The following is a 24,719-nucleotide window of genomic DNA, read 5'->3' as shown; positions in this document are numbered from 1 at the left end:
CCCCGGGCTGGAGTCAAGACGGACTCCGGGACCACGGATCTCAGGACAGGCAGCCAGAAGTGCCATCGGGGTGAGAGGCCGGGACTAGTTCTTCCCCTTGGGAAGCGGTGGGGAAATTGAAGCTGGGACAGTGCCACGCTGCAAGCTCACGGTAGGGATGGGACTAGATCCCGGGAATTTTTATATCCTGGCCCCTGCTGGTTTCTGGAGAGAAGAGAGGTGCATTCTGGGCTGCGGAAGGGTTTTAAAGAGTGCAATTGGTAATAAAAATAATAACACTGTACACCAAGAACTGTTCTAAGTGCTGGGGTAGATACGAGACCATCATGTTGGACACAGTCCCTGTCCCATATGGGGCTCACGGGCTAGGTAGGAGGGTTTGGGATTTAATCCCCATTTTACAGTTGAGGAAATGAAGGCCCAGAGAAGTTAAGTGACTTGCCCAAGGTCACACAGCAGACAGGGTTAGAACTCAGGTCCTCTGACTCCCAGGCTGATGCTTTTTCCACTAGGCCACACTGCTTTTCACAACATTGATTATTATGATTATTGCACTTGGTAAGCGCTTCCTCTGTTCCAAGCACTGTTCTAAGTGCTGGGCCAGATAGTAGTTAATCAGGTTGGACACAGTCCCACATGGGGCCCACACTCTTAATCCCCATTTTACAGATGAGGTAACTGAGGCACAAAGGAGTGACTTGCCCAAGGTCACCCAGCAGACACGTGCCGGAGCCGGGATTAGAACCCCGGTCCCGGTGGCTCCCGGGCCTGTGCTCTATCCACTAAGCCACGCTAACAGTTTCAAGTGCTTAGTACAGTGCTCTGCACACAGTAAGCGCTCAATAAATACGATTGAATGAATGAATGAATGAACAATACCAATCGTTGGCTGGAATGGAAGAGACCTGATTGGTTTGGGGGCATTTTCGGCCTACCAGTCCGTCTGCCCGGCAGACTTGTCTGCCTGAGGATTGGTGCTCGATGCCAGGCAGATGCCCCTACCTGCCCCCCAACCCTACCGGCGTCTGCCCTGTCTGTGCCCCCACTCACCGGTGAAGTTCCCACTGATGACAAAGGGGATGACGCCATCCACCCAGACCCTCTCTGCTCTGGACGTGGCTGCTCGGCGGCTGCGGGACCGGCTGCCTGGTCTCCCCCGGGACTTCCTCAGCTGCTGCCCACCTGTGTGTGGGCTGCCGGGGTCGGAGCTGTTTCCTGTAGGGAGAAAGTGATGAGGTGGAGGTGACAGGGGATGGGAGAGCCAAGCCGGCTGAGCCTTTAGCCCCACCGTCCCCTCCGTCTTTCTGAGGGTGGTGGGGGACCCACTGGGGACCACATCGGAATCGTTAATAATAATAATTATAACGATGGCATTTATAAAGCACTTACGATGTGCAAAGCACTGTTCTAAGCGCTGGGGAGGTTACCAGGTGATCAGGTGGTCCCACAGGGGGCTCACAGTCTTAATCCCCATTTTTACAGATGAGGGAACTGAGGCACAGAAAAGTGAAGTGACTTGCCCAAAGTCGCACAGCTGACAATTGGCGGAGCCGGAATTTGAACCCCCGACCTCCGACTCCAAAGCCCATGCTCTTTCCACTGAGCCACGCAGCACCCCCCTCCGCCTCCGGAGGCTGACCAGAGTCGGGATAATAATAATAATAATAATAATGATAATAATAATAATGACATTTGTTAAGTGCTTACTATGTGCCAAGCACCATTCTAAGCTCTGGGAGGTGGGGATACAGGGTAATCAGGTTGTCCCACATGGGGCTCACAGTTTAAATCCCCATTTTACAGATGAGGTAACTGAGGCACAGAGAAGTGACTTGCCCAACGTCACACAGCCGATAAGTGGCGGAGCCGGGATTAGAACTCACGACCTCTGACTCCCAAGCTCTCTCCACTGAGCCATGCTTCTTCTCCAACAGGGTGGTGGGGGTGCCTGGTGGTGAGGGGTTGGTTATGGAAGGAATTTCCGCTTCCTAAAACTCCCCCAGTGCCCCACCAGCGTTGCTTCCATTCCCTAGGTCGCCCGCAGCAGGACTTTCCCTAAGCCGTGCCTCATCATTCATTCATTCATTCAATCGTATTTATTGAGCGCTTACTGTGTGCAGAGCACTGGACTAAGCGCTTGGGAAGTACAAGTTGGCAACATAGAGAGCTATCATCGCTGGGCTGCGGTTTGAGCACGGAATGGGGCGGACCAGTGGTTAGAGCTCCTGCAGCAGGGAAGCTTTGCGTGGGCCCAACTCAAACACTACCTTGCTCCAGAATGGTTTGGAGGCTGGAAAGGACTTGCCCCGGGGCCCTAATTATCCTCCTTTAATTATCCTGGTTAGTTTATTGTTTCAGCAAACAGGGAAGCCTTAGGCCCTGGGGGAAGGGATGTTCCCCAGATGCCTTGGAGATCAGTGCTGCCTGGTTCCTGGCACCCACAGCTGAAAAAGCCTGCTCCAGGGAGGACAGGAGCCCTTCACCACGGCCCAGGCTCTGCCCGCCAGGCTCCGGCTGAGGAGGTGAGGCGGACACCCCACGGGATTCAAGCAGGAGCATCGGAGAGGCCAGAGGGCTTGAGGGCAAAGGGTTAAAGAAGCTTCTAGCTTAGGGTCACCTTTGCCTCCAGCTCCTGTCAATATTACCAGTGGCTGGAGGCCAGCTACTGGGGGAGCAACCCTGGGATGGTCTCCAGAGGCCAGTCCAGCCTGTCACAGCTCAGCTTAGCACAGCCTCGTCTTGTCCAGTCCAGTCAGTCAATCATATTTATTGAGCACTTTCTGTGTGCGAGGCACCGTACTAAGAGCTTGGGAGAATGCAACAATAAACAGACACTTTCCCTGCCCACAATGAGCTTATACAGTCTCGATTGGAGACAGACATGAATATAAATCAATAAATCACAGACATGTACATAAGCGCTGTGGGGCTGGGAGCGGGGACGAATAAAGGGAGCAAGGCAGGGTGACGCAGAAGGGAGCGGGAGGAGAGGAAGGGAGGGCTTAGTCACGGAAGGCCTCTTGGAAGAGATGTGCCTTCAGCAAGGCTTTGAAGGCGGGGGAGAGTAAATGTCTGTCGGATTTGAGGAGGGAGGGTGTCCGGGCCAGAGGCAGGACATGGGCGGCAAGATAGATGAGAACGAGGTACAGTGAGAAGGTCAACATAAGAGGAGCAAAGTGTGCGCGCTGGGTTGTAGTAGGAGAGCAGCAGGTGAGGTAGGAGGGGGTAAGGTGATTGAGTGCTTTAAAGGTGAGGAGTTCCTGTTTGATGCGGAGTTCGATGGACAATCACTGGAGATTCTTGAGGAGTGCGGAAACATGGCCTGAACTTGCAGAAAAATGATTCGGGCAGCAGAGTGAAGAATGGGCTGGAGTGGGGAGAGACAGGGAGCTTGGAGGTCCGCTGGTACGGTAATCAAGGTGGGATAGGATAAGTGATGCAACCCAGCCCAGCTTATCCCTGCCCAAACCAGGCTAGCCCCAGGACTCAGACTGCAGTGTTGGGGTTAGAGGGGTGTGTGGGAAGAAGGCAGTGTCTGGGAGTGGAGACCTGGTACGTAATAATATAATGATAATAATAATAATGGCATTTATTAAGCGCTTACTATGTGCAAAGCACTGTTCTAGGCACTGGGGAGGTTACAAGGTGATCAGGTTGTCCCGTGTGGGGCTCACAGTCTTAATCCTCATTCCACAGATGAGGGAACTGAGGCACAGAGAAGTGAAGTGACTTGCCCAAAGGCACACAGCTGACAAGTGGCGGAGCCGGTCTTTGAACCCATGACCTCTGACTCCAAAGCCTGGGCTCTTTCCAGTGAGCCACACTGCTTCTCGTGCTCAGGATTGTGTGCTCAGGATTTTCTAGACTGTGAGCCCACTTTTGGATAGTGACCGTCTCTCTATGCTGCCAACTTGTACTTCCCAAACACTTAGTACAGTGGTCTGCACACAGTAAGCGCTCAATAAATACGACTGAATGAATGAATGAATGAATGAATGAATGGAGGGGGTCTGCTTTATTCTTCTGGGCCCAGGAAGCACTGGGGAGAGGGAACCGGGAGTAGGGGGGAAGAATTGGTGCTTCTCCCCTATAAGCCAGAAGATGATGACCACTTTGGCTGTGGAAGGGCTTCACAGTTCCTGGCAGAGGGCCTAGAGCAGTTACCAGTGGGGCAGTACCCACCCTGGGGAAGATGCCCACAAGGCTGCCTCCGAAAACCGCATCGTCCAAAGTACCTGAAGCTTTGCTGGGCAACCTCTGGCCAGGCTGCCTGGTGAAATCCAGAACTCTCTCCACCCGGAAGGCCTTCAGGTCCTCTTCGTCCAGAGCGATGTCCCCTAGAAAGGCAGCTGAACAGAGCGAGGGGGGGATTAACTGGCATCCTCTAAATCCTGTTGCTCAGCTGAGGGTCCCCAGGAGGACCTAGTTTCCATTCCCCTCCATGACTGCAGGCTAGAACCCAGGGTCGCCCAGCTCACAGACACAATGTCCCATGGATTCCAGAAGAGACGTGGCCCTTCTACCCCATCCTACGGGAGCGTGCCCGGTGAGCTAATCATTAGAGAAAATGAGATAGGCCAGCAACAGCAGTGCAGGGGATCCTAGGGCACCCTGTGAGCTGGTTAGGAGAGTGGCAAGTGAGTAGAATTCGAACCCAGATGGACAGACAGGGGAAGCTGGGGCATTCGGTGGAATGAGCTGGCAAAGTGGGAAATAGAATTCCTAAGTTTTCTCACTCCTTCGCACTTGGGTCCTTTGGATTTCCTCTCTAGGCAGTGGGGCTGGGTCCTGGAGCAGCCTCTGGACTCCAGAGGTTTTCCATTAGAAGGGAGAATTCTCAGGCCAAGAGAGTCAGGCTTCTTATGGGGAAGCTTGTGGCCAGGAGGGTAAAGCTAGGAAGGGGTCTGTCCACTCAGGCTAACTGGAAGGTTGGGTAGGGACCGTCTCAATATGTTGCCGATTTGCACTTCCCAAGCGCTTAGGACAGTGCTCCGCGCACGGTAAGCGCTCAATAAATACGATTGAATGAATGAATGAGTGAACGGAAGGTGGAAAATGCAGGCTAGACTTTGAGTTGACCCCGGAAGCAGCAGGAAACGGGCAGTCCCAAGGGGCGAGGGGGCTCAGGAGGTGGGAGGTGGGGGAAAGGGATGGAGCGGTTACATCTGCTTCCCATCCCTCAGCCAGGTTCCGTCTCAGGCTTGGCTGTCGCATTGTACAAATTGCTTTAACCTCAAGGCCTTGCACACATTTCTCGGCTCCAGCTGTCGCTCCTAGGGGGACCCCGGTGCTTGGAATTCCGGAGCTCTCTGCTGGGACACATACACACATACACACACAGACACACAGACACAGATGCAGACACATGAATGCACACCGGTGTGTGCACCACTAGCCGCCCCCTAACCCCCAAACACACACAGACACAGATACAGACACTCCTTCAAAAATGAATTAGTCTTCGCCTCCTCCAAGTGTATCCTCACATCTCTATATACAGGTCTGGACCTCTGCGCACATTCAACCCCCCATCACCCTACGAAGTCTTCACATTGATAGCCATGCTGAATGAACCTTGCTTAGCGAATGCTAAGAGCTAAGGAGGGGTAGTAGAGATGGGGAGAACGGAGTGCTTACTATGTGCAAAGCACTGTTCTAAGCGCTGACATCAGCTCCATTACAGACCCACTCCCTGCCCGCCACGAGCTTCCAGTCATCCATTCATTCAATCGTATTTATTGAGCGTTTACGGTGTGCCGAGCACTGGACTAAGCGCTTGGGAGAGGACGAGTCGGCAGCATACAGTCGAGAAGCCCGGGTCCTGCCGGGATAGAGAGGCAGCGTGGCTCAGTGGAAAGAGCCCGGGCTTGGGAGTCGGAGGTCGTGGGTTCTAATCCCAGCTCTGCCACTTGTCAGATGGGTGACTTTGGGCAAGTCGCTTCGCTTCTTGGCTCAGTGGAAAGAGCCTGGGCTTTGGAGTCAGAGGTCACGGGTTCAAATCCCGGCTCCGCCAATTGTCAGCTGTGTGACTTTGGGCAAGTCCTCCCCCTCCCCATTCCCCCCCGCCTTACCTCCTTCCCCTCCCCACAGCACCTGTATATATGTTTGTACGTATTTATTACTCTATTTATTTATTTTACTTGTACACATTTATTCTATTTATTTTGTTAATATGTTTTGTTTTGTTGTCTGTCTCCCCCTTCTAGACTGTGAGCCCGCTGTTGGGTAGGGACCGTTTCTAGATGTTGCTGACTTGTACTTCCCAAGCACTTAGTACAGTGCTCTGCACACAGTAAGCGCTCAATAAATATGATTGAATGAATGAATGAAGTGGTGGGAGGAGGACCAGGGACTGTGTTTTTAAGGCTTCTCCAAACTAGAGCCGTGATGAAGAGATTTTAACACCTGCCTACATGTTTTGTTTTGTTGTCCGTCTCCCCCTTCTAGACTGTGAGCCCATTTGTCGGTTAGGGACCGTCCCTATCTGTTGCTGACTTGTACTTCCCAAGCGCTTAGTCAAGTGCTCTGCACACAGTAAGCGCTCAATAAATACGATCGAATGAATGAATCTCTGAGAGGACCCGGGGTTAGGGATGGCAGAGGGCAGGAGTGATCTGATGGATGGGAAGCAGTATGGCACAGTGGGCAGAGAATGGGCCTGGGAGTTAGAAGGTCATGGGTTCTAATCCTGACTCCCTCACGTGTCTTCTGGGTGGCCTTGGGCAAGTCACTTCACTTCTCTGTGCCCCAGTTACCTCATCTGTAAAATGGGGAATAAGACTGTGAGCCCTACGCGGGACTGGGACTGTGTCCAAACCCGATTTGCTTGTATCCACCCCAGCGCTTAGTACAGTGCCTGGCACATAGTAAGTGCTTAAATACCATAATTATTATTATCGCTATTATTATCTGAACCACAATAATAATAACAATAATTGTGATATTTGCTAGGCACTTATCAAGCATCAAGCGCTGTTCTAAGCACTGGAATAGATGAAAGGTAATCAGGTCGGACACGGTCCCTGTCCCGCATGGGGCTCACAGTCTTAATCAGAACTGGGGGGCCGGAGAATACTTCTGGATCAGGGACCCAGAACCAGGGAAGACCAGGAAAGACCAGGCAGTGGGAATGATCCCGGAGCAGGCCGGGACCTGCGGGGGGTTGTTCCCCGATAGGGCTTCCTGGATCCAGAGAGTCTCCGGCAGAAGAAGCCAGGCGGTGGCTGGCGGAGTGGAGAGCTCAGTGGGATGGGATGTCATGGAGGAAGAATGCCTGGGAAAACGGAGCCGGGGGGCCCTGAATCCGGGGGCAAGAACGCCCCACCCATTAGAGAATTTCAGCCATTGCATGGGTTTTTCCCAATTTTGCAGCCCTGCCTGGGGACAAAGGGCCTGGAAAAGATGGATGCTGCGGAACCGCTGACGTCTCAGCTGGGCCCGGAAGGAAGCCCTGGGGTCAGGGTCGGGGTGGTGGCTGTTTTCAACTTGGGATCAAAAGTTTTTCCGGCAGTAAAAAGGGCCAGAAGTCCCGGTGGCTCTCAAGCCTCCGGGCAGGAGGGAAACGGGAGAGCTACAACTCCAGCTGCTTGGGGACTGGGGGGCTTCAGAGCCCCACAGGAGTGTCTTTCCTTTGGCACGTCCCTCTTTGAGAGGCCTCAGCTCTGCTTGGAGGTAGGGGCCTTGCAGGATCCCCAGCTGGGAGGGGGGCTGGAGGAGAGAGCTGGGCTGAGATGCAAAGACACTTCTGGTCACAGGTACGCACTAGCCGTACCTTCCCGCTGCCCCCATTGGAGGGGCTAACTTGCCTGTGGATGCCTGAAGCCCTGGCATACTTTCAGGTACACACTCTTGTACAGTCACATAAAGGCGTACTTGGGCCGGTCAGACACCCACAATCAGAGCACATCCAAAGGCCACGCATGCAAGCAAGAAATTGGCACCTCCTTGTGGAGACTTTCCCCCCTCTCTCCACAAATCCTTAACAGATTTCTTCCCACTCCTTCGATTCTTCCGGAGCTGCGGATCAGATGGACTCCGCTAACGCTGACCTACTCACTGTTCCTCAATCTCGTCTATCTTGCTGCCGAACCCTTGTCCCCGTTCTCCCTCTGGCCTGGAACCCCAGACCCCTGCATAACCAACAGACCTGTAGTCCTCTATGCTGTAAGCTCCTTGTGAGCAGGGAATGTCTACCGACTCTGTTATATTGTACTCTCCCATGAGCGTAGTACAGTGCTCCAATCGTAGTAAGCACTCAATAAATATGTCTGACTGACTGACTGATCGCCACTCCCTCCACCTTTAAAACCCTCTGAAAATGACATCTCCTCTAAGAGGCCACCCCCAGTTAAATCTTCAATTCCCCTGTTGGTATCCCTTATAATAATAATGAAAATGGCATTTATTAAGTGCTTACTATGTGCAAAGGACTATTCGAAGCGCCGGAACTCTGCACACAGTAAGCGCTCAATAAATACGATTGAATGAATGAATCTGTGCTCCTTAAGGACCCTCAGACGCACAGCACTCACACTTACACTGTCCCATTTCCCCAACCTAATTTACTTGAACATCTGTCTCCCCCTCCAGACTGTAAGTTCCTTGTTGGGGGGAGACTGTGCCTTCCAATTCTACTGTGTTGTACTCGCCCATGCACTGACACACCGCAAGCGCTAAATAAGCACCACTGATTGAGAGGAGAGCTGAACAGCATCTCTGGGAACAAGGAGTCAGCCAGGAATTTAAGAGGTCATTCTCCTCCGAGGCAACAGTAGTCATCAGTTACTACCAGTGGTTTCTAGAGCAAACTCCAAGGAGCCCCCATGGATAAAAATGATCGGAGAAAGAGCGAGGAGAATAATGCTCAGATAGATCTCCAGGAGAACCCAGGTGGTGAGCTGGATGAGGGGACAGAGATTCGGTGGGAGTTTACTCACTTCTCCCTCCTCTAGAACATGCCCCTGCCCAGCTCCCAGCAGCATGGACAGCAGCTGAGCAGTTGAAGCAGAGTCAGGAGGCAGTTGAGGAAGGACCCCAGCCCCTGGACAGATGAGGGGGGCCCAGTTCACTTTATCAAGAGGGCAACCAGGACAGGGCAAGAATCAATCAATGGTATTTATCGAGAGCTTACTGTGTGCAGAACGCTGTACACAGACCTTGGAAGAGTACAGTAGAGTTGGTAGACATGTTTCCCACCTACAAGGAGTTTACAAGCTAGAGGGGGAGACAGACATTAACGTAAACTATGGAAATGTATCAGTGCTGTGGGGATGAGGGTGAGATGAATGTCGAGCCACAGAGAACAAGCTGGGAAGAAGAAAAAGAGCTGCGAGCTGGATGTGGACTTGGAGGTGGGCAGGGCCAGGGGGTTGGGGAGGGTGACCAGCCCGCTTTTCTTGAATCCCACCTTCCTCTTGAGTCAGCCCAGGGCCAAATGGCTCCACATCCCTTCTCCAGAATCTTGTCCCTGGTTCTCTCGACCAGAAACAGCGAGGGTCTCCCGGAGGAGCAGCACCGATCCTGAGGGACTTGCGGGTAGTAAGATAACTCCCCTCACGCTCCAGATCCCCAAGGCCTGGAGGTCCTGTGGGGACAGACCCCAGGCTGGGAGAAGGTCCTAGAATCCCTGGAATCACCAAAAGTCTGAGAGGCAGGAGACCATTCATGGGGCTCATTCCCTGTGGAACAGAGGGGCTCATCACTACTGAGGCTGGGGGAGGTGGTGGAGGCGGTGCCCAAGAGAAGCAGCATGGCTCAGTGGAAAGAGCCCGGGCTTTGGAGTCAGAGGTCACGGGTTCAAATCCTGGCTCCACCAATTGTCAGCTGTGTGACTTTGGACAAGTCACTTAACTTCTCTGGGCCTCAGTTACCTCATCTGTAAAATGGAGATTAAGACTGTGAGCCCCCATGGAACAACCTGATTGCCTTGTAACCTCCCCAGTGCTTAGAACAGTGCTTTGTATGTAGTAAGCGCTTAATAAATGCCATTATTATTATTATTATTATAAGACTGTTTCCATGGCAACAGTCACCAGCTTGGCTCAGTCCCAGGGCACCCTGGAGAACTGGAGGATTTACCTCAGCCACCCAAAAGCTCTCAGCTCCAGTTTAGAGGCTTGGGCCCGGGTTTGGGTGCGGAGGGAGGAAAAAAAATGTCCCAGATTGCTCTCAGCAGGGGAGGTGAGTCGCTGCCTAAACAACCCACTGGGCAGCTGCAGGAATCACTGGCTCTTCTCCTCCTCTCTGATCATATCTCAAGGTCAAGGCTGAAGTGGGGGAGAGGCTAAATGGGTGGGAAAGGCAGGCATTAATTTGACTTGTTCTGGGAATCGGAGCTCTGGCGAGTCAGGAGAGCCGGGGAGGGAGAGGCAGGGAGGGAGGCAGGCAGGAGGGAATGCAGTGGGGTGAGGGGTCACCTGGCTTTTTTAGAACTGAGCAGTGGGACCTGGGTGTCAGGGCTGGTACTGAACTCTTCCACCATGCCTCAGTTTCCTCAGGCCCTGTTTACAGATCTCCAAACCTCAATGGCTGGCAGGAGAATACCCTTTGGACGCTTGGTGTATTTACCCCATGCACAGCCTCACAGCTCCTATGTACACATCCATAACTTATTTATTTATGTTGATACCTGTCTCCCCTCTCTAGACTGTAAGCTCGTTGTGGGCTGGGAACGTATGGACCAAATCCATTGTACTGGACTCTCCCAAGTTCTTAGCAAACAGTAAGCACTCAATAAACACCACTGATTGATTGACAGGAGAAGGCGAGCACTGTCTCTCAACCAACCAGCCCCGGGTAGCAGTCCAGCCAGGATGTCCTGGTACCTTCCTGCAGTGGCTTTTCCAAAGCAGCTGTTTTCTCCGCCAGTGCCCCGGGTTTGGAACCCCAGGCTTTGGACAGGGAGGTTTTATGCCCTATCTGAAAGTCTTGCAGGGGCAAGAACTGGTGGAGACGTTGGCAGGGGAAGGAAATGGAGAGGGAAATTTAATCCAAACAAGAAGGAAGCTGATCATTTGGGCTTCCCCAGTCTCCCAGCATGTCGGGGAGACACAAAGCCCCTGTTACCCCAGGAGTTAACGAAGGGGAAGACTAAGACCCAGAGGGGGGCTAGGCACTGCCCAGGGCCAGTGCTTAGTCCAGTGCTCTGCACACAGTAAGCGCTCAATAAATACGATTGAATGAATGCAGAGTCGGTGTGGCAGGGTGGCAGGATGGCAGGACAAGTAATGAAGGCAGAAGCAGGCAAGGGGGAGTCTCTCCTGGATCCTTCCAGACCCAGCAGATCCTTCCAGATCCTTCCAGCCAGACACAGCAGGTCTTCGCAAGGGGACAACTGTTGGTCCGTTACCCCAAAGAACCCTGTCTGGGAGTGTGGCTCAGTGGAAAGAGCACGTGCTTTGGAGTCAGAGGTCATGGGTTCAAACCCCGGCTCTGCCAATTGTCAGCTGTGTGACTTTGGGCAGGTCACTTCACTTCTCTGTGCCTCAGTCCCCTCATCTGTAAAATGGGGATTAAGACTGCGAGCCCCCCGTGGGACAACCTGATCACCTTGTAACCTCCCCAGCGCTTAGAACAGTGCTTTGCACATAGTAAGCGCTTAATAAATGCCATCATTAAGGGGAACGTGTCTGAGGGTCTCCATCTGGGGACTCCTGGGTGGGACGGGTGAAGTTCTCCCCAAACCCTGTGGACTCCAGTAACGAAACCCAGGTCACCCACCACTTCTGCTTTAGGGGTGTGCATGCTGGAACCCAGGTCAAGAGAGTTGGCAGAACCTGAGGTGGGTGTCGGCGGGGACTCATGTCCCCGGGCAACCCGTCTGGAACATCTTCTTAGACAAATGGACACGGGGCCATCTGCCTCCTTCCCAATAGCAGAGCCCTCCCCTTCCTCCCTCCTCAACTGCCATCTGGGGGAAGGCTTATTACAGGGGTCAACAGGGACACAAGAGGGACAACAGGGACACAGACGCATGGTCCTGACCTCTGGGACTTAGCCTCCTGGAGTCCACGGTGTGACCTCCTGCCTGGGCGGCTACGGTGAGCGAGGTTTATATTTTGGCTAAGAGCTCTCTTTGTGTCTCCCCTCTCTTTCCTTCCAGCACTTGGGTTTTCAGGAGCCTGAAGGTGAGGGGGAGGTGGGGGGGGGGGGGTGTGTGCCTTGGTGACTTTGACAGCTGAGGTTCGAGGATCCTTACAGTGCCCTTAGGGAAAGAGAAATCTCACCTGGCCCCTTAAAAACTCTCCTTTTAGAACCCCTAAGAGGGGGAAGGGGAGATTATCCAGAGTGGGGCCTCTCCCTTCCCTCTCTTCCCCTCCCCCCATCCCCAACTCATATGATCCTTCCCTGACTAAGCGGACAGACAGCCCCAGGGACGGCCCAGACAGACAGACTGGAAAACATCAACAGCTTCGAGGGAGGAGAAGGGGGGAGCAGAGGGGAAGAGAGGGAGGGAAAGGGAAGGAAACACCAGTTGGGCCCGTAAAGTTTTCCCGCATAAAGGAGAGCCCGCTTCCCGGCATTTCTGGGATCCGGGGACAGCAGGAGGGATTTCCAGGGAATTGGAGGAGCGGCAGCAGCAGCAGCAGCAGCAAAACTTCTGTCCTCAAGTCCCGCAAAACTTCCCCCTCCCTCTCTCCCTCTTTTGTTCCCCCACTGCATTGCCAACCAGGCAGCTCTGGCTTCCCACAGTGCGCTGTCCTCTCCTAACCCAGCCCTCACCCTCCTCCAACCCTTCCTCTCCCCGGGGCCCGGCCACCCACCACCACCACCACCCCCCCACCAACCCTGCGCCCCCCGCGACCCCCCACTCCGGGCCCCTTACCGGCTTTGCAGGGGTCTTTGTAGTTGAGGGGCTCCGGGCCTTCTTCCTCCTCCTCTCCCAGGTCATAGGTGTGATGATGGGCCAAGTCCGGCGCCTGAGCCGGGAGTTGGGGGGGGAGGAGGAGGAGGAGGAGGAAGAGGAGGAGGGGGAGGAGAAGGAGGAGGGGAGGGAAGCGGGCCGGGCCCAGCATGCTGCCAGGGGCCAGGGCTCCGAGGGCCGGGAAAACCGGAGCGGGGAGGGGAAGGAGGGGTGCAGAGGAATGGCTGGAGATGGGAGGGATTTTTTTCCCCCTCTTCTTCTTCTTCTTTCTCCCTCCCTCCCTGTCTCCGGCTCTCTCTCTTTCTCTCCCTCCCCCTCGCCTGCCTCCTTTTCCCTTCCCTCTCTCGCCCCCCTCTTCTCCCTCTTTTCCTCCCTTTCCCCTCTTCTCTCCCTCCCTCTCTCCCTCCCTCTCTCTCCTCTCTTTTTTTCCTCTCCTAGGGAAATGAGCTCGCTGGAGGGCGTGTTTTGGGCCGGGGCTGTGCTCAGGGCCGGGAATGGGGCCAGGGGGAGGCGGGGCGGGGGGCGGTGCTCTCCGGGATGCCCGGGCAGGACCGACCCGGGGGCCCGGCCGGCTCCAGGGATTCCCCCGAGCCGGGAAGGATTGGGTTTGGGGGGGGAAGGGGGAGGATGGGGAAGGGGCAGCTCTCGGCCCTTCCCCTTAGGACCAAGGCTGCTGACCCCCTCCGGGCTCCCCTCCCCTCCTTGCCCCCTGGGGGGTCAGGCCAAGAAGCGGGCAGGGGAGGGTCCCTCGGCCAGCCCTCGCCCCCTGATGAATCCCCCCCTCCAGCGGTTCATCCTCAGCCCCTTCCCTCCCCCAGCGCCTAGAATATCATTAACGAATGATGGATTAACGAATGATGAATTAACTACGAAGGATGAATTAAGCGTTTACTATGTGCCAAACTGCACACTGTTCTAAGCGCTGGGGAGGATAGAATAATAATAATAATGATGGCATTTATTAAGCGCTTACTATGTGCCAAGCACTGTTCTAAGCGCTGGGGAGGATAGAATAATAATAATAATAATAATAGCATTTATTAAACGCTTACTTTGTGCCAAGCACTGTTCTAAGCGCTGGGGGGGGGGATACCAGGGGATCAGGTTGTCCCACGTGGGACACGCGGCCTCCAGATGAGGCCACTGAGGCCCAGGGAAGCGACGTGGCTTGCCCAAAGTCACACGGCTGACGAGTGGCAGGGCTGGAATTGAACCCACGACCTCTGATTCCCAAGCCCGGGCTCTTTCCACTGAGCCACGCTGCTTCTCCACAGAGTACAGAAGCTATTACAGTAAATCAGTAAACACATAACAAATACCATCATCATTATTATGACCCCGGTGCCACCCCGCCCCCGTTCAGATTCCCCTTCCTCACCTGCCCTGAGGAAGAGGAAGAAGGACATTATCTGTACATATTTACTACTCTTATTAATGATATGCATATAGCTATAATTCTATTCATTCTGACGGTTTTGACACCTGTCTACTTGTTTTGTTTTGTTGTCCGTCTCCCCTTTCTAGACTGTGAGCCCCGCTGTGGGCAGGGACCGTCTCTCTCTGTTGCCGACTTGTACTTCCCAAGCGCTTAGTCCAGTGCTCTGCACACAGTAAGCGCTCAATTAATACGATCTGAATGAATGACTTCCCTGACCCCCCTCCCCCTTCAGCCATTCGAGAGGAGGCGGAGGACCAGTCATTCATTCATTCATTCACATTTATTGAGCGCTAACTGTGTGCAGAGCAATGGACTAAGCGCTTGGGAAGTCCAAGTTGGCAACAGAGAGAGACGGTCCCTATCCAACAGTGGGCTCACAGTCTAGAAGGGGGAGACGAGCCAACTGTTGGGTAGGGACTGTCTCTATATGTTGCCAACTTGGACTTCCCAAGCGCTTAGTCCAGTGCTCTGCACACAGTAAGCGCTCAATAAATAAGATTGATTGATTGATTGATTGAAAACAAAACATATTAACAAAATAAAATAAATAGAATAAATATGTACAAATGAAATAAATAAATAAATAGAGTAATAAATACGTACAAACATATATACATATATACAGGTGCTGGTCAGTGTTTAACACCGGTCACCGACCTAGGAGGTTTCAATTTGCAGTCATTTATTGACCGGGGAGACGGGGATGGATGCACACAACAAAACACACACACTTTCCACTGGCGGGATTGTCCCTCTTTGTTGCCGAGTGGTACTTCCCAAGCGCTTAGCCCAGTGCTCTGCGCACAGTCGGCGCTCAATCAAGACGATGAATAATTTTTCCATAGAAGAGGAGCTGTCCCCGGAACGGTCGCTGGAGGGCGCTCTGGGCTCAGGGACCACTGCCGAATTCCCCCCCCCCCCCCCCCCCCCCCAATTCCCGACCCCCTAAAACCCCCTGCCCATCCAGGCCCGGGCACTGGCCAAGCCGATACCCCAGGGGCTGCAGGGCCTAGTTGGTGGGCCTTCGCCTCATCCTTTCCCCCCTGGGGATTCCCACCCATTCCCACCCATTCCCACACCTTCACTCCCTTCCCGCCACCCAAGTCTTGGGGTGGTTGGGGTCACCAGCCGGACACTCTGTTAGTTGGGAACTTTATTCCTCGGTAGCATCCGCAACAATCGGTCCATCTCCCACACACCCCTAACACCGTGCCCCCCACCCACCCACCCCAACTCCTTGCGATCCGCCCCCCCAGCCCGGAGCGCGCCGCTTTTCTCCCAGGCCGTCCCCTGGCCATTCCCTGGCTGGCAGAGTCCTCCCTGCCCCAGCTAAGCCTCCTCCAGGGAACCTGCAAAGCAAAAAAGAGCATGAGATGGGTAGGAAAGTCCAAACACTCGGGAAGATACAAGATAATCGGGTCAGACGCGACCCCTTTCCCCCAGTGGGCTCACAGTTTAAATGGGAGGGAGAACAGAATCTGCATTTTACAGATAAGGAAACCGAGGCACGGAGAAGTTAAGTCTCTTTCCCAAGGTCACCCGGGGGAAAATGGCAGAGTCAGGATTAGAACCTGTGTCTTACTCTCAGGCCTGTGCTGTTTCTTGATCTTTCTCCCCACGACTACTGAGGTCATTTTGAAAGTCTGATTTCAAGGATATTTTGTTATGACCAGACTGACCTGGGCATGAATCATCATTACTTTCAATATCATTATCATCCTCATCATGGGGCACTCTTTATGTATCTTCTTAAAAAATATTCTTCTGTCCTCCAAACAGGAGGAAGAATCCTTATAGGATAGCCTATGGGGCTGTGTGACTTTGGGCAAGTCACCTAACTTCTCTGGGCCTCAGTGACCTCATCTGTAAAATGAGGATTAAAACGGTGAGCCCCCCGTGGGACAACCTGATCACCTTGTAACCTCCCCAGCGCTTAGAACAGTGCATTGCACATAGTAAGCGCTTAACAAATACCATTATTATGATTATTATTATTACTATTATTATTCCACTAGGCCATGCATGCTTCCTAAGAGTAAGGGGATGATACCGATGCTGAAGCGGTGTCCCTTGGGTGCCCACGGCCCCCATCCTTCCCTTCCTGAAAGGCCTTGTGCCCCCCGCTCCTCCAAGGCCATCGCATCTATGAAAATCCTAGTCACCCCTGTTTTCCCAGGCCTCTCGGCGATGCGCGCCCACTCCCCTGGCTCACCTGATGCCCTCTAGATGTAGTAGACGGGCACCTCACCACACAGGACATTCACTGTGGTACTCAGGAGGGAGCGATCTGCCAGGGCCGTGGGGCTAGCGTCCTTGGTCTCTTCTTGTTCCACCTTTGCGGCTGGCATGGAGGGTTTGGCCTGAAAACAGACGGAGGTTCCCCCATCACCCCCCATCAGAAAGGAGACTGGGCACTTCGGGGGCGTTTTCCGGGTAAAGTTATGGGGAAAGAAGAGTGAGCCCACCTGGTAGCTCTGGAACTCACGAGTGATGGCATCCAGGCTGGGGATATTTTCCGGAGCCATTTTAGTGACGTAGCAGGTGGCCCCCGGGGAGGGCTGGTACGCAATGAGGAGCTGGGCACAGAACGGGCAGAGTTGGTCTGGGTTGAACCTATCTCTCTGCCCTCCCCTCCTCCAGATCCCTACCCACCCACCAGCCTGGACCCTGGGCCTATTCCCCTCCAGGAAGAAACCGAGGTTGGGGTTTAGAGTGTTCTCTCTCCGTGCTGGGAATGGATGCAGCCGTGGAGTTAAAGAATAGTCGTGCTGTGGGGCCAGGTTTCAGCCCTCTTTAGGAGCCAGGTTGGCTGCTTGGCTCTGAGGGAAGCCCTAACACCCGGAAGCGCCCTTAACGTACATATCTGTAATTTATTTACAGATTTACATTGTTTACATTATTTACATTAAGGCCTCTCTCCCCCTCTAGACTGTAAGCTCATTGAGAGCAGGGAATGGATCTGTTTATTGTTATACTGGACTCTCCCAAGTGCTTAGTACAGTGCTCTGCACACAGTAAGCGCTCAAAAAATACAACCGAACGGATGAAAGAGTGAATTTAGCCGCAGAAGCTCCAGGACCGCTAGGTCCTTGATGACAGGGATCCTGTCCGTATGTCTCAACGGCTAGTACGGGAGCTACTGGAGGCATCTGATCTATCGCTCTTAATGATGATGATAAACTCTGCTCACTCTTTGTGTCGCTAACCCCTTTCCACCACTCCCATGCCCCTCCATACCCGATAGTAGTCATACACCACAGTGCCCGTGGCCCCCACGGAGAAGGTGGCGGTGCCTTCGTGGCCACTCAGAGCCAGGCGCTGCTGGGCCCCTGGCCCCCCAATGCTCATCTCCAAGACCTACGGGGGACAAAGCCATTAATCTTATTCAAACCCTTTCGGATTTCCCCCCGTCCCTTGATTAAGCCCTCTTTTCCCCAGCTCCCTCTCCCTTCTGCATCATCTATGCACTTGAATCTGCGACCTTTGGACATCTGATAGTCACTCCGCTCCCAGCCCCCCAGCACTTATTTACATGTTTCTAAATTATTTATTATAAATTTTTTATTCATAGTAATGTCTGCCCCCCATCCAGATTGTAAGCCCGCTATGGGAGGGGAACACATCGGCTTAGTACAGATGTGTTCTATAGTGCTTAGTGCTCTGCACACAGTAAGCGCTCAACAAATACGACAATGAATCTGCTTATTCTCTGGTACTCTCCCAAGCGCATAGAACAGTGCTCCGCACATAGTAAGCGCTCAGTAAATACCATCGATTGATTGGCTGATTCATTCCCCACTTCTTGGGTATCCCCAGTGCCCAAGAGTGCACATCCCCCAGAATGGGCAGCAATGCCAAGGGACTGGGCCGGCTGGGCTAATGTGAGAGGGTGCCTGTCTGCCAGTCTTCAGCTGATGCCAGTTCTCTTCGGGATCAGATTCCCCGACCAGCTGACCCAATCGGGCCTCCAGCACGTAGATTTCCCTCCCGTGTTCCCGTCCCGGCCTTCCGCTACCCTTTCCTCATCCTCCTGTGGGCCCATCCCTTCACGCCCTCCCGGACCCCCTTCTCCTCTGGCACCTTCCCCCTCTCTGCCTGCCACGCTTGCCCTCTGCGCAACTCACCATCTCCGTGTGCTTCTGGCTCATGTGCAGTCCCATGAGCAGGGCCCCCAGGACAACCACCACGATGAGCACGACCACCACGACGATGATGAGCAGCCGCTTGAGGTGGAAAGGGCAGCAGGGGATCCCGAGCCGGCCCCGGGGGGCCACAGAGTAGTCCTGTGGGGGGATCGCGGCGGGAGACAACGGTCGGGGCGGGACAAGGAGAAGGCCGCCCTCCCTCCCCTCATCCCCAGCCGGACACCATCACTCAGCCGTGCCACCGGGCGAGGGCACTCCCAAAAGAGGACACCTGCTGGGGCCGAGCTGGGGAGACTAACATCCAGGGGTACCAGCTGCTAGTGACCGCCCTCACCCCACTGAGTTTGTGCTCTCAGCCCCAGGGGGTTTGGAGACTAAATGATCTCTGAGCGTGACAGGCAGAGGAACCCCCTCCCCATTACGCACAGCTCTACTCACCGGCGGACTCTCCATCAGGACTTCTTTGCTGGCATCCATCTCGCTGAGCGGCCCAGCCCTGGCACGACGGGTAGCCCCCGGCCTGCTGAGGGATTTATAAGGATCAGTGGGTGGCGGGGCCCGGGGGGAGGTCTGGTCCCTTAGCCAAGCCCTTGATTTTGAAGTCTGTTTGTTCCTGACTCTCCAGAACCACAGCCCCGATAAGCCAGTGCATGAGAGCGCCAAAGGGCCCTTGTTCCCAGGCACCTGAGCCTCTCACCACTACCGAGTGGTAGCCTCCAACTTCTCGGCAAACTCAAGTCTGCCTGGGGCTGGAAGCTATTACGCCCCGCTGCCCTTCGGAAACAGCTCTCTGCTTTTCTGCCACGCCGCCTGGGGCAAAATGGCCTATCCATGCCCTTTGTCAGTGGCTCTATCCTTCAGTCACTTGCTCTGCCCTGGAAAGGGAGGTGGGCACTGGGAGTGCAGCACTGGGAGCAAGTTTTGGAGACTCTGGAACTGACTGAGTGCTGACTTTCTTGGAGGGATGTGTACGGTGGGGAACGGACCAGATTGTAGGTCTTCCCTCCCTGTTCTCCCTCGAGCCCTTTGTCACTTTCCCCTTGCCTTTTCAGATCTGTTTGCTGGAGCCCTAAAGCTGTCCCAGTCATTCAGTCGTATTTATTGAGCGCTTACTGTGTGCAAAGCGCTGTACTAAGTGCTTGGGGGACTACCATGTAACAATGAACAGACACATTCCCTGCCCACAACGAGCCTTCCCCATCTTTCGGGACTCCACTCCATTCTATTTCCGGACTTCCAACTCCTCCAGCCCTCAACCCGAATGTACCCCTGGCTCTTCGCTTCTCATTTCCCCTAACCGTCTTTTTTTTTTTTATGGCATTTGATAAGCACTTACACCGTGCCAGGCACTTTACTAAGCACCGGGGCAGATTCAAGTTAATCGGGTTAGACACAGTCCCTCTCCTACGAGGGGCTCACAGTCTTCATCCCCATTTTACAGATGAGGTCACTGGGGCCCAGAGAAGTCAAGGGACTTGCCCAAGGTCACACAGCAGAAAAAGGGCGGAATCAGGATTAGAACCCAGGTCCTTCTGATTCCCAGGCCCATGCTCAATCCACTAGGCGACGTTATTCCCCTCTGCATCTTTCTCCCCATTTCTCCTGATTCTAGAGATGTTCACCAGACCTTTTCACCACCAGCTATACCCCCTACCCTTAATCTCTCTCTTTCTCAGTTCCCCCACTCCAATCCCTGATCCCTTAACTCTAGATGTTCAAGTACCTACCCCTGGAGATCTCACTTACCTCGCACTTCCCTTGCCCCTCACTTCCCTCCTTCCCCATCTAACATACTCTTCCAACCCTCGCACTGTTCCTGAACCTTAGCTTCTGGCACCCCGCAACTTCCCCCGGCTCTCCTCCAAACCCCAGACCAGAACTCTTATTCCCCAACCTGTCTCCATCCTTGAACTGCAGCCCCAGAATCCTCTAATTCAGTCGTGGATTATGCAACTGAGAGGATATAGGCCTCTGAGAGGCTTCTGAGTGGCTCTAGGACCTCTTGTCCTTGGAAGGAGAATGTGCCAGGGGTTGATTCTTGGGCCAACGCCCTCCTTCTCCCTCCCAGGTGTCTCTGGAGTGTTTGCCTACCTCCTTAAACCGGAGAGTGATCCCGGAGGGAGGAAGAAGTAGGGAAGGCACCCTGGCACCAAATCTGACCCCTTCCCACCTCAGATGGGCCCAGGTGTCAGGACTCGGAAGGCTTCCCACCTGCAGTGCCAGTCCCTGCCAAATCCCCGCCCCTGCCTCTGTTTGCCTTGGCAAGCCTGGAATTGGCCAACTGGCTCACGGGTACTGGAACACATCCAGGAGGATCAGGGCCAGTGAAAGAAGCAAGGAGAAGGACCACGGGCATTTCTGAGGCTCTATGGGCATCTCTGGAGTCAGAGGGCCTTACTCTAGGGACACCCCCGGCAATACAGCCTCTTTTGACTTTGCAACCGGGAATGGAAGTCGGGAAACCCAAGCTCTCTGGGTCCTGACCCTACCACCACCCTCACGGTAAAGCACTGCCTCATTTAAGGCTACTTTTCTCATCCCTTTCCTCCCAGATGGGACAGAGATTCAAATCCCAAGTAGGACGTAAATTAAAGAGGCACGGAGTGGGTTTGAGGAGGACAGCCTAGATTTTCAGATCGGTGGCCTCGTACGTGGGGTCGCTGGGAGACGAGACTAAGGAACACCCCTTCGGCTGGTATGGAAACAGGGAGGGACTGTCTCTATACGTTGCCAATTTGTACTTCCCAAGCGCTTAGTACAGTGCTCTGCACATAGTAAGCGCTCAATAAATACGATTGATGATGATGATGATGTCCTGAACTCTGCCGCGAATCTGTTCAAGGAATGTAAGGATCTTCAGGCAAGAGGAGGGGAGGAAAAGTACAGCACTAATAAACTGTAATAGACTGTAATTCCCCCTTCTAGACTGCTAGCCCACTATTGGGTAGGGACCGTCTCTATATGTTGCCAACTTGTACTTACCAAGTGCTTAGTACAGTGCTCTGCACACAGTAAGCGCTCAATAAATACGATGGAATGAATGAATGAATGAATGTTAGATGTTCTGTATTGAGTCCAGGACTGAATCCAGGCCTCTTGACCCCTGGCTCTGAGCTCTCACTTGGAGAGAGAGAGAGAGAATCAGGCTCTGATCCCGGATCTCTTTATCTTTTTCTGTTGGGTCCAAGAAATAAGGTGGGGCAGGGTGCCTGTGGTTGGTGTCAGAGGAAGAGGACTGGATCCCCTCTGATTTTCTAACCCAAAGGAGATCCAGGAGTCCTGGCTCCCAGCTCGGCTTTTGCTCCACCATTCTCCCAGAGCTGTGACTAGAACTCAGGAGTCCTGGCCCGCAAATGCTGTACCGTGGTTTGTTTTGGTCTGTGTCGATTCCTCCGTGCTCTGTCTGGGGTGAGGGAGATCTAGGGGAGTGCCCACCCCCCCCACTTGACTCCCCCAGCTGCAGGGCGTTTGGCATCTCTCACTTTGCCCTTTGTGCGCTGGGGAGGGTGGTGCCAGGGACGAGACAGGCAGCCCAGCTGCCTCTCCCCCCAACCAAACCCCCCGCCACCCTCCACTACCCTGTTGGTCCATGTTGCTGTAGAGGGAACAGATGAGTGCGCATCACCAGATACACACTCATGCCAAGACATGACAGTCACGCACACGTTCACTCCCCCCGCCACGTGTACACACGCACCACACACGCACAGATACTCAATAGACGTTGGCACCTCCAAGACAGCTTTGGGACAAAGCTGCCAAAAGATCCGAACCGGAGAACTAGAGAACCTGAACCCCAATTTCAGTGTTTATGATCGGTCGTACCTGCCTACTCAGAAGCAACTGTTCTCGAGTTGAAGACAGATACCCTGCCTCCAGGGTCCTGGGTAGTCCCTTAAAATTATGATTATTAATAATAACATATCGATTAATTAACATTATTATTAATAATGATGGTATTTGTTAAGTGCTTACTATGTACTATGTAATTAATAATTAATAACATTATTATTAACACAACACACTACTCTAGTTATTGTTATTAATTAGTAATTAGTATTAGTAATAATAATAACTATAGTAGAGTGTTGTGTTAATATGTTCCAAGTACTGTACTAAGCGCTGGGGTAGATACAAGATAAGCAGGTTGGACACATGTCCCGTAAGCTCACAGTCTAAGTAGGGAGGGAGAAGAGCTATTTAATCCAAAGCAGCATGGCTTCCTGGAAAGAGCACAGGTTTGGGAGTCAGAGGTCATGGGTTCAAATCCAGACTCCGCCAATTGTCAGCTGTGTGACTTTGGGCAAGTCACTTAATCAATCAATCAATCAATCAATCGTATTTATTGAGCGCTTACTGTGTGCAGAGCACTGTACTAAGAGCTTGGGAAGTACGAGCTGGCAACATATAGAGACAGTCCCTACCCAACAGTGGGCTCACAGTCTAGAAGGGGGAGACAGAGAACAAAACCAAACATACTGACAAAATAAAATAAATAGAATAAAATAAAAAAATAAAATAAAATAAAATAAATAACTTCTCTGGGCCTCAGTTCCCTCATCTGGAAAACGGAGATGAAGACTGTGAGCGCCACGTGGGACAATCTGATCACCCAGTATCCTCCCCAGCGCTTAGAACAGTGCTTTGCACATAGTAAGCGCTTAACAAATGCCATCATCATTTTACAAATCTTGCCCAAGTTGCCACTGCAGGCGAATGACAGAGTTGGGATTGGAGCCCAAGTCCTTTGACTTCCAAGCCTGCGTTTTTTTTTTTTTTTCACTTGGCCACACTTTCTTTTTTATGGTACTTACTAAGCATTTGCTTTGTGTCAAGCACTGTTCTAAACACTGGGGTAATACACACTAATGAGGTAGGATATCCTACAGTGCCTGTCCCACATGAGGCTCATAACCTAAGTAGCAGGAAGAACAGGTATTTAATCCCCATTTTGCAGCTGAGGAAACTGAGGCACAGAGAAGTAAAGTGCCTTGCCCAGGGACACACAGCATGCAAGGGGTGAAGCAGAAACAGCATGGCTGAGTGGAAAGAGCCCGGGCTTGGGAGTCAGAGGTCGTGGGTTCTAATCCCGGCTCCGCCACTTGTCAGCTGTGTGACTTTGAGCAAGTCACTTCACTTCTCTGGGCCGCAGTTACCGCATCTGTAAAATGGGGATTAAGACTGTGAGCCCCATGTGGGACAACCTGATTACCTTGTATCTACCCCAGCGCTTAGAACAGTGCTCGGTACATAGTAAGCGCTTAACAAATACCATTCATTCAATCATATTTATTGAGCGCTTACTGGGTGCAGAGCACTGTACTAAGCGCTTGGGAAGTACAAGTTGGCAACATATAGAGACGGTCCCTACCCAACAGTGGGCTCACAATCTAGAAGGGGGAGACAGACAACAAAACAAAACATATTAACAAAATAAAATAATTAGAATAAATATGTACAAATAAAATAAATAGAGTAATAAATACGTACAGACATATATACATATATACAGGTGCTGTGGGGAGGGGAAGGAGGTAAGGTGGGGGGGATGTGGAGGGGGAGGAGGGGGGAGAGGAAGGAGGGGGCTCAGTCTGGGAAGGCCTCCTGGAGGAGGTGAGCTCTCAGTAGGGGCCCAAATACCATCATTATTATTAGTTCCCAGGTCTTGTGTGACCTTGGGCAAGTAGCTTAACTTCTCTGTGCCTCAGTTACCTCATCTGTAAAATGAGGATTAAGGCTGTGAGCCCCAAGTGGGATGTAGACTGTGTCCAATCTGATCAGTCTGTGTCTACCTCAGAGTTTAGAATAGTGCCTGGGACATAGTAAGTGCTTAACGAAAACCATACAAAGGTCCTCGGACTCCCAGGCCCAAGCTATCCAGCACTTAGAACAGTGCTTTGCACATAGTAAGCGCTTAATAAATGCCATTATTATCATTATTATGCTCTTTCCACTGGGCCGCTCTTCCTTCTTAAGGGTCAATATCTGAAATTTGTGGTTTAGAATTAATCCAGGTATCATCCACTCCATATCTGCAACTTAATATTCCCCTCAATTCTGCATAAAGACAGTTAGGCATATTTGGGTGCATTCAGATACATCCATGATTGCAGTCACATATATGCAGCCAAGGGCCGGTCAGAGACACCTGCCCTCAACAAGCATTCGCTCCCTGGCAGCTCTAGCCACACAAACACCCCCTCACTGGCATGTGGTGTCACCTTCCCCCTGCCAACTCTCTCGAGTAGATGTGCCCCAAGAGCTTTAGCATACA

General features: G+C 52.8%; 2 protein-coding genes across 4 annotated transcripts in view; both read right to left on the bottom strand.

Moving 5' to 3' along the window:
• BMP1 (bone morphogenetic protein 1) overlaps positions 1–13,124 on the bottom strand; it is a 41,599-nt gene extending 28,475 nt beyond the window's left edge. For all 3 annotated transcript variants that reach the window (XM_038746366.1, XM_038746367.1, XM_038746368.1), the window contains exons 1-3: positions 12,824–13,124; positions 4,236–4,349; positions 1,051–1,215 (exon numbers count right to left, since the gene is read on the bottom strand). In XM_038746366.1, coding sequence (XP_038602294.1) covers positions 1,051–1,215; positions 4,236–4,349; positions 12,824–13,013 — 469 coding nt within the window. In that variant the 5' untranslated portion in view covers positions 13,014–13,124. The remainder of the gene's footprint in view (positions 1–1,050; positions 1,216–4,235; positions 4,350–12,823) is intronic.
• A 3,392-nt stretch (positions 13,125–16,516) lies between these two features.
• SFTPC (surfactant protein C) lies at positions 16,517–18,961 on the bottom strand. Its single transcript, XM_038747091.1, has 5 exons — positions 18,884–18,961; positions 18,425–18,583; positions 17,538–17,657; positions 16,766–16,876; positions 16,517–16,660 (listed from the first exon to the last, which is right to left on the bottom strand). Exons 1-5 carry the CDS (start codon positions 18,920–18,922, stop codon positions 16,523–16,525), a joined length of 567 nt encoding a protein of 188 aa, XP_038603019.1. The 5' UTR covers positions 18,923–18,961; the 3' UTR covers positions 16,517–16,522.
• Positions 18,962–24,719: the final 5,758 nt, after the last annotated feature.

This window comes from Tachyglossus aculeatus, chromosome 5 (assembly GCF_015852505.1).
Source record: "Tachyglossus aculeatus isolate mTacAcu1 chromosome 5, mTacAcu1.pri, whole genome shotgun sequence".
Taxonomy (NCBI): Eukaryota; Metazoa; Chordata; class Mammalia; order Monotremata; family Tachyglossidae; genus Tachyglossus; species Tachyglossus aculeatus.
Note: the sequence above shows the minus strand (reverse complement) of the source record. Positions and strands in the feature narration are given on the sequence as shown.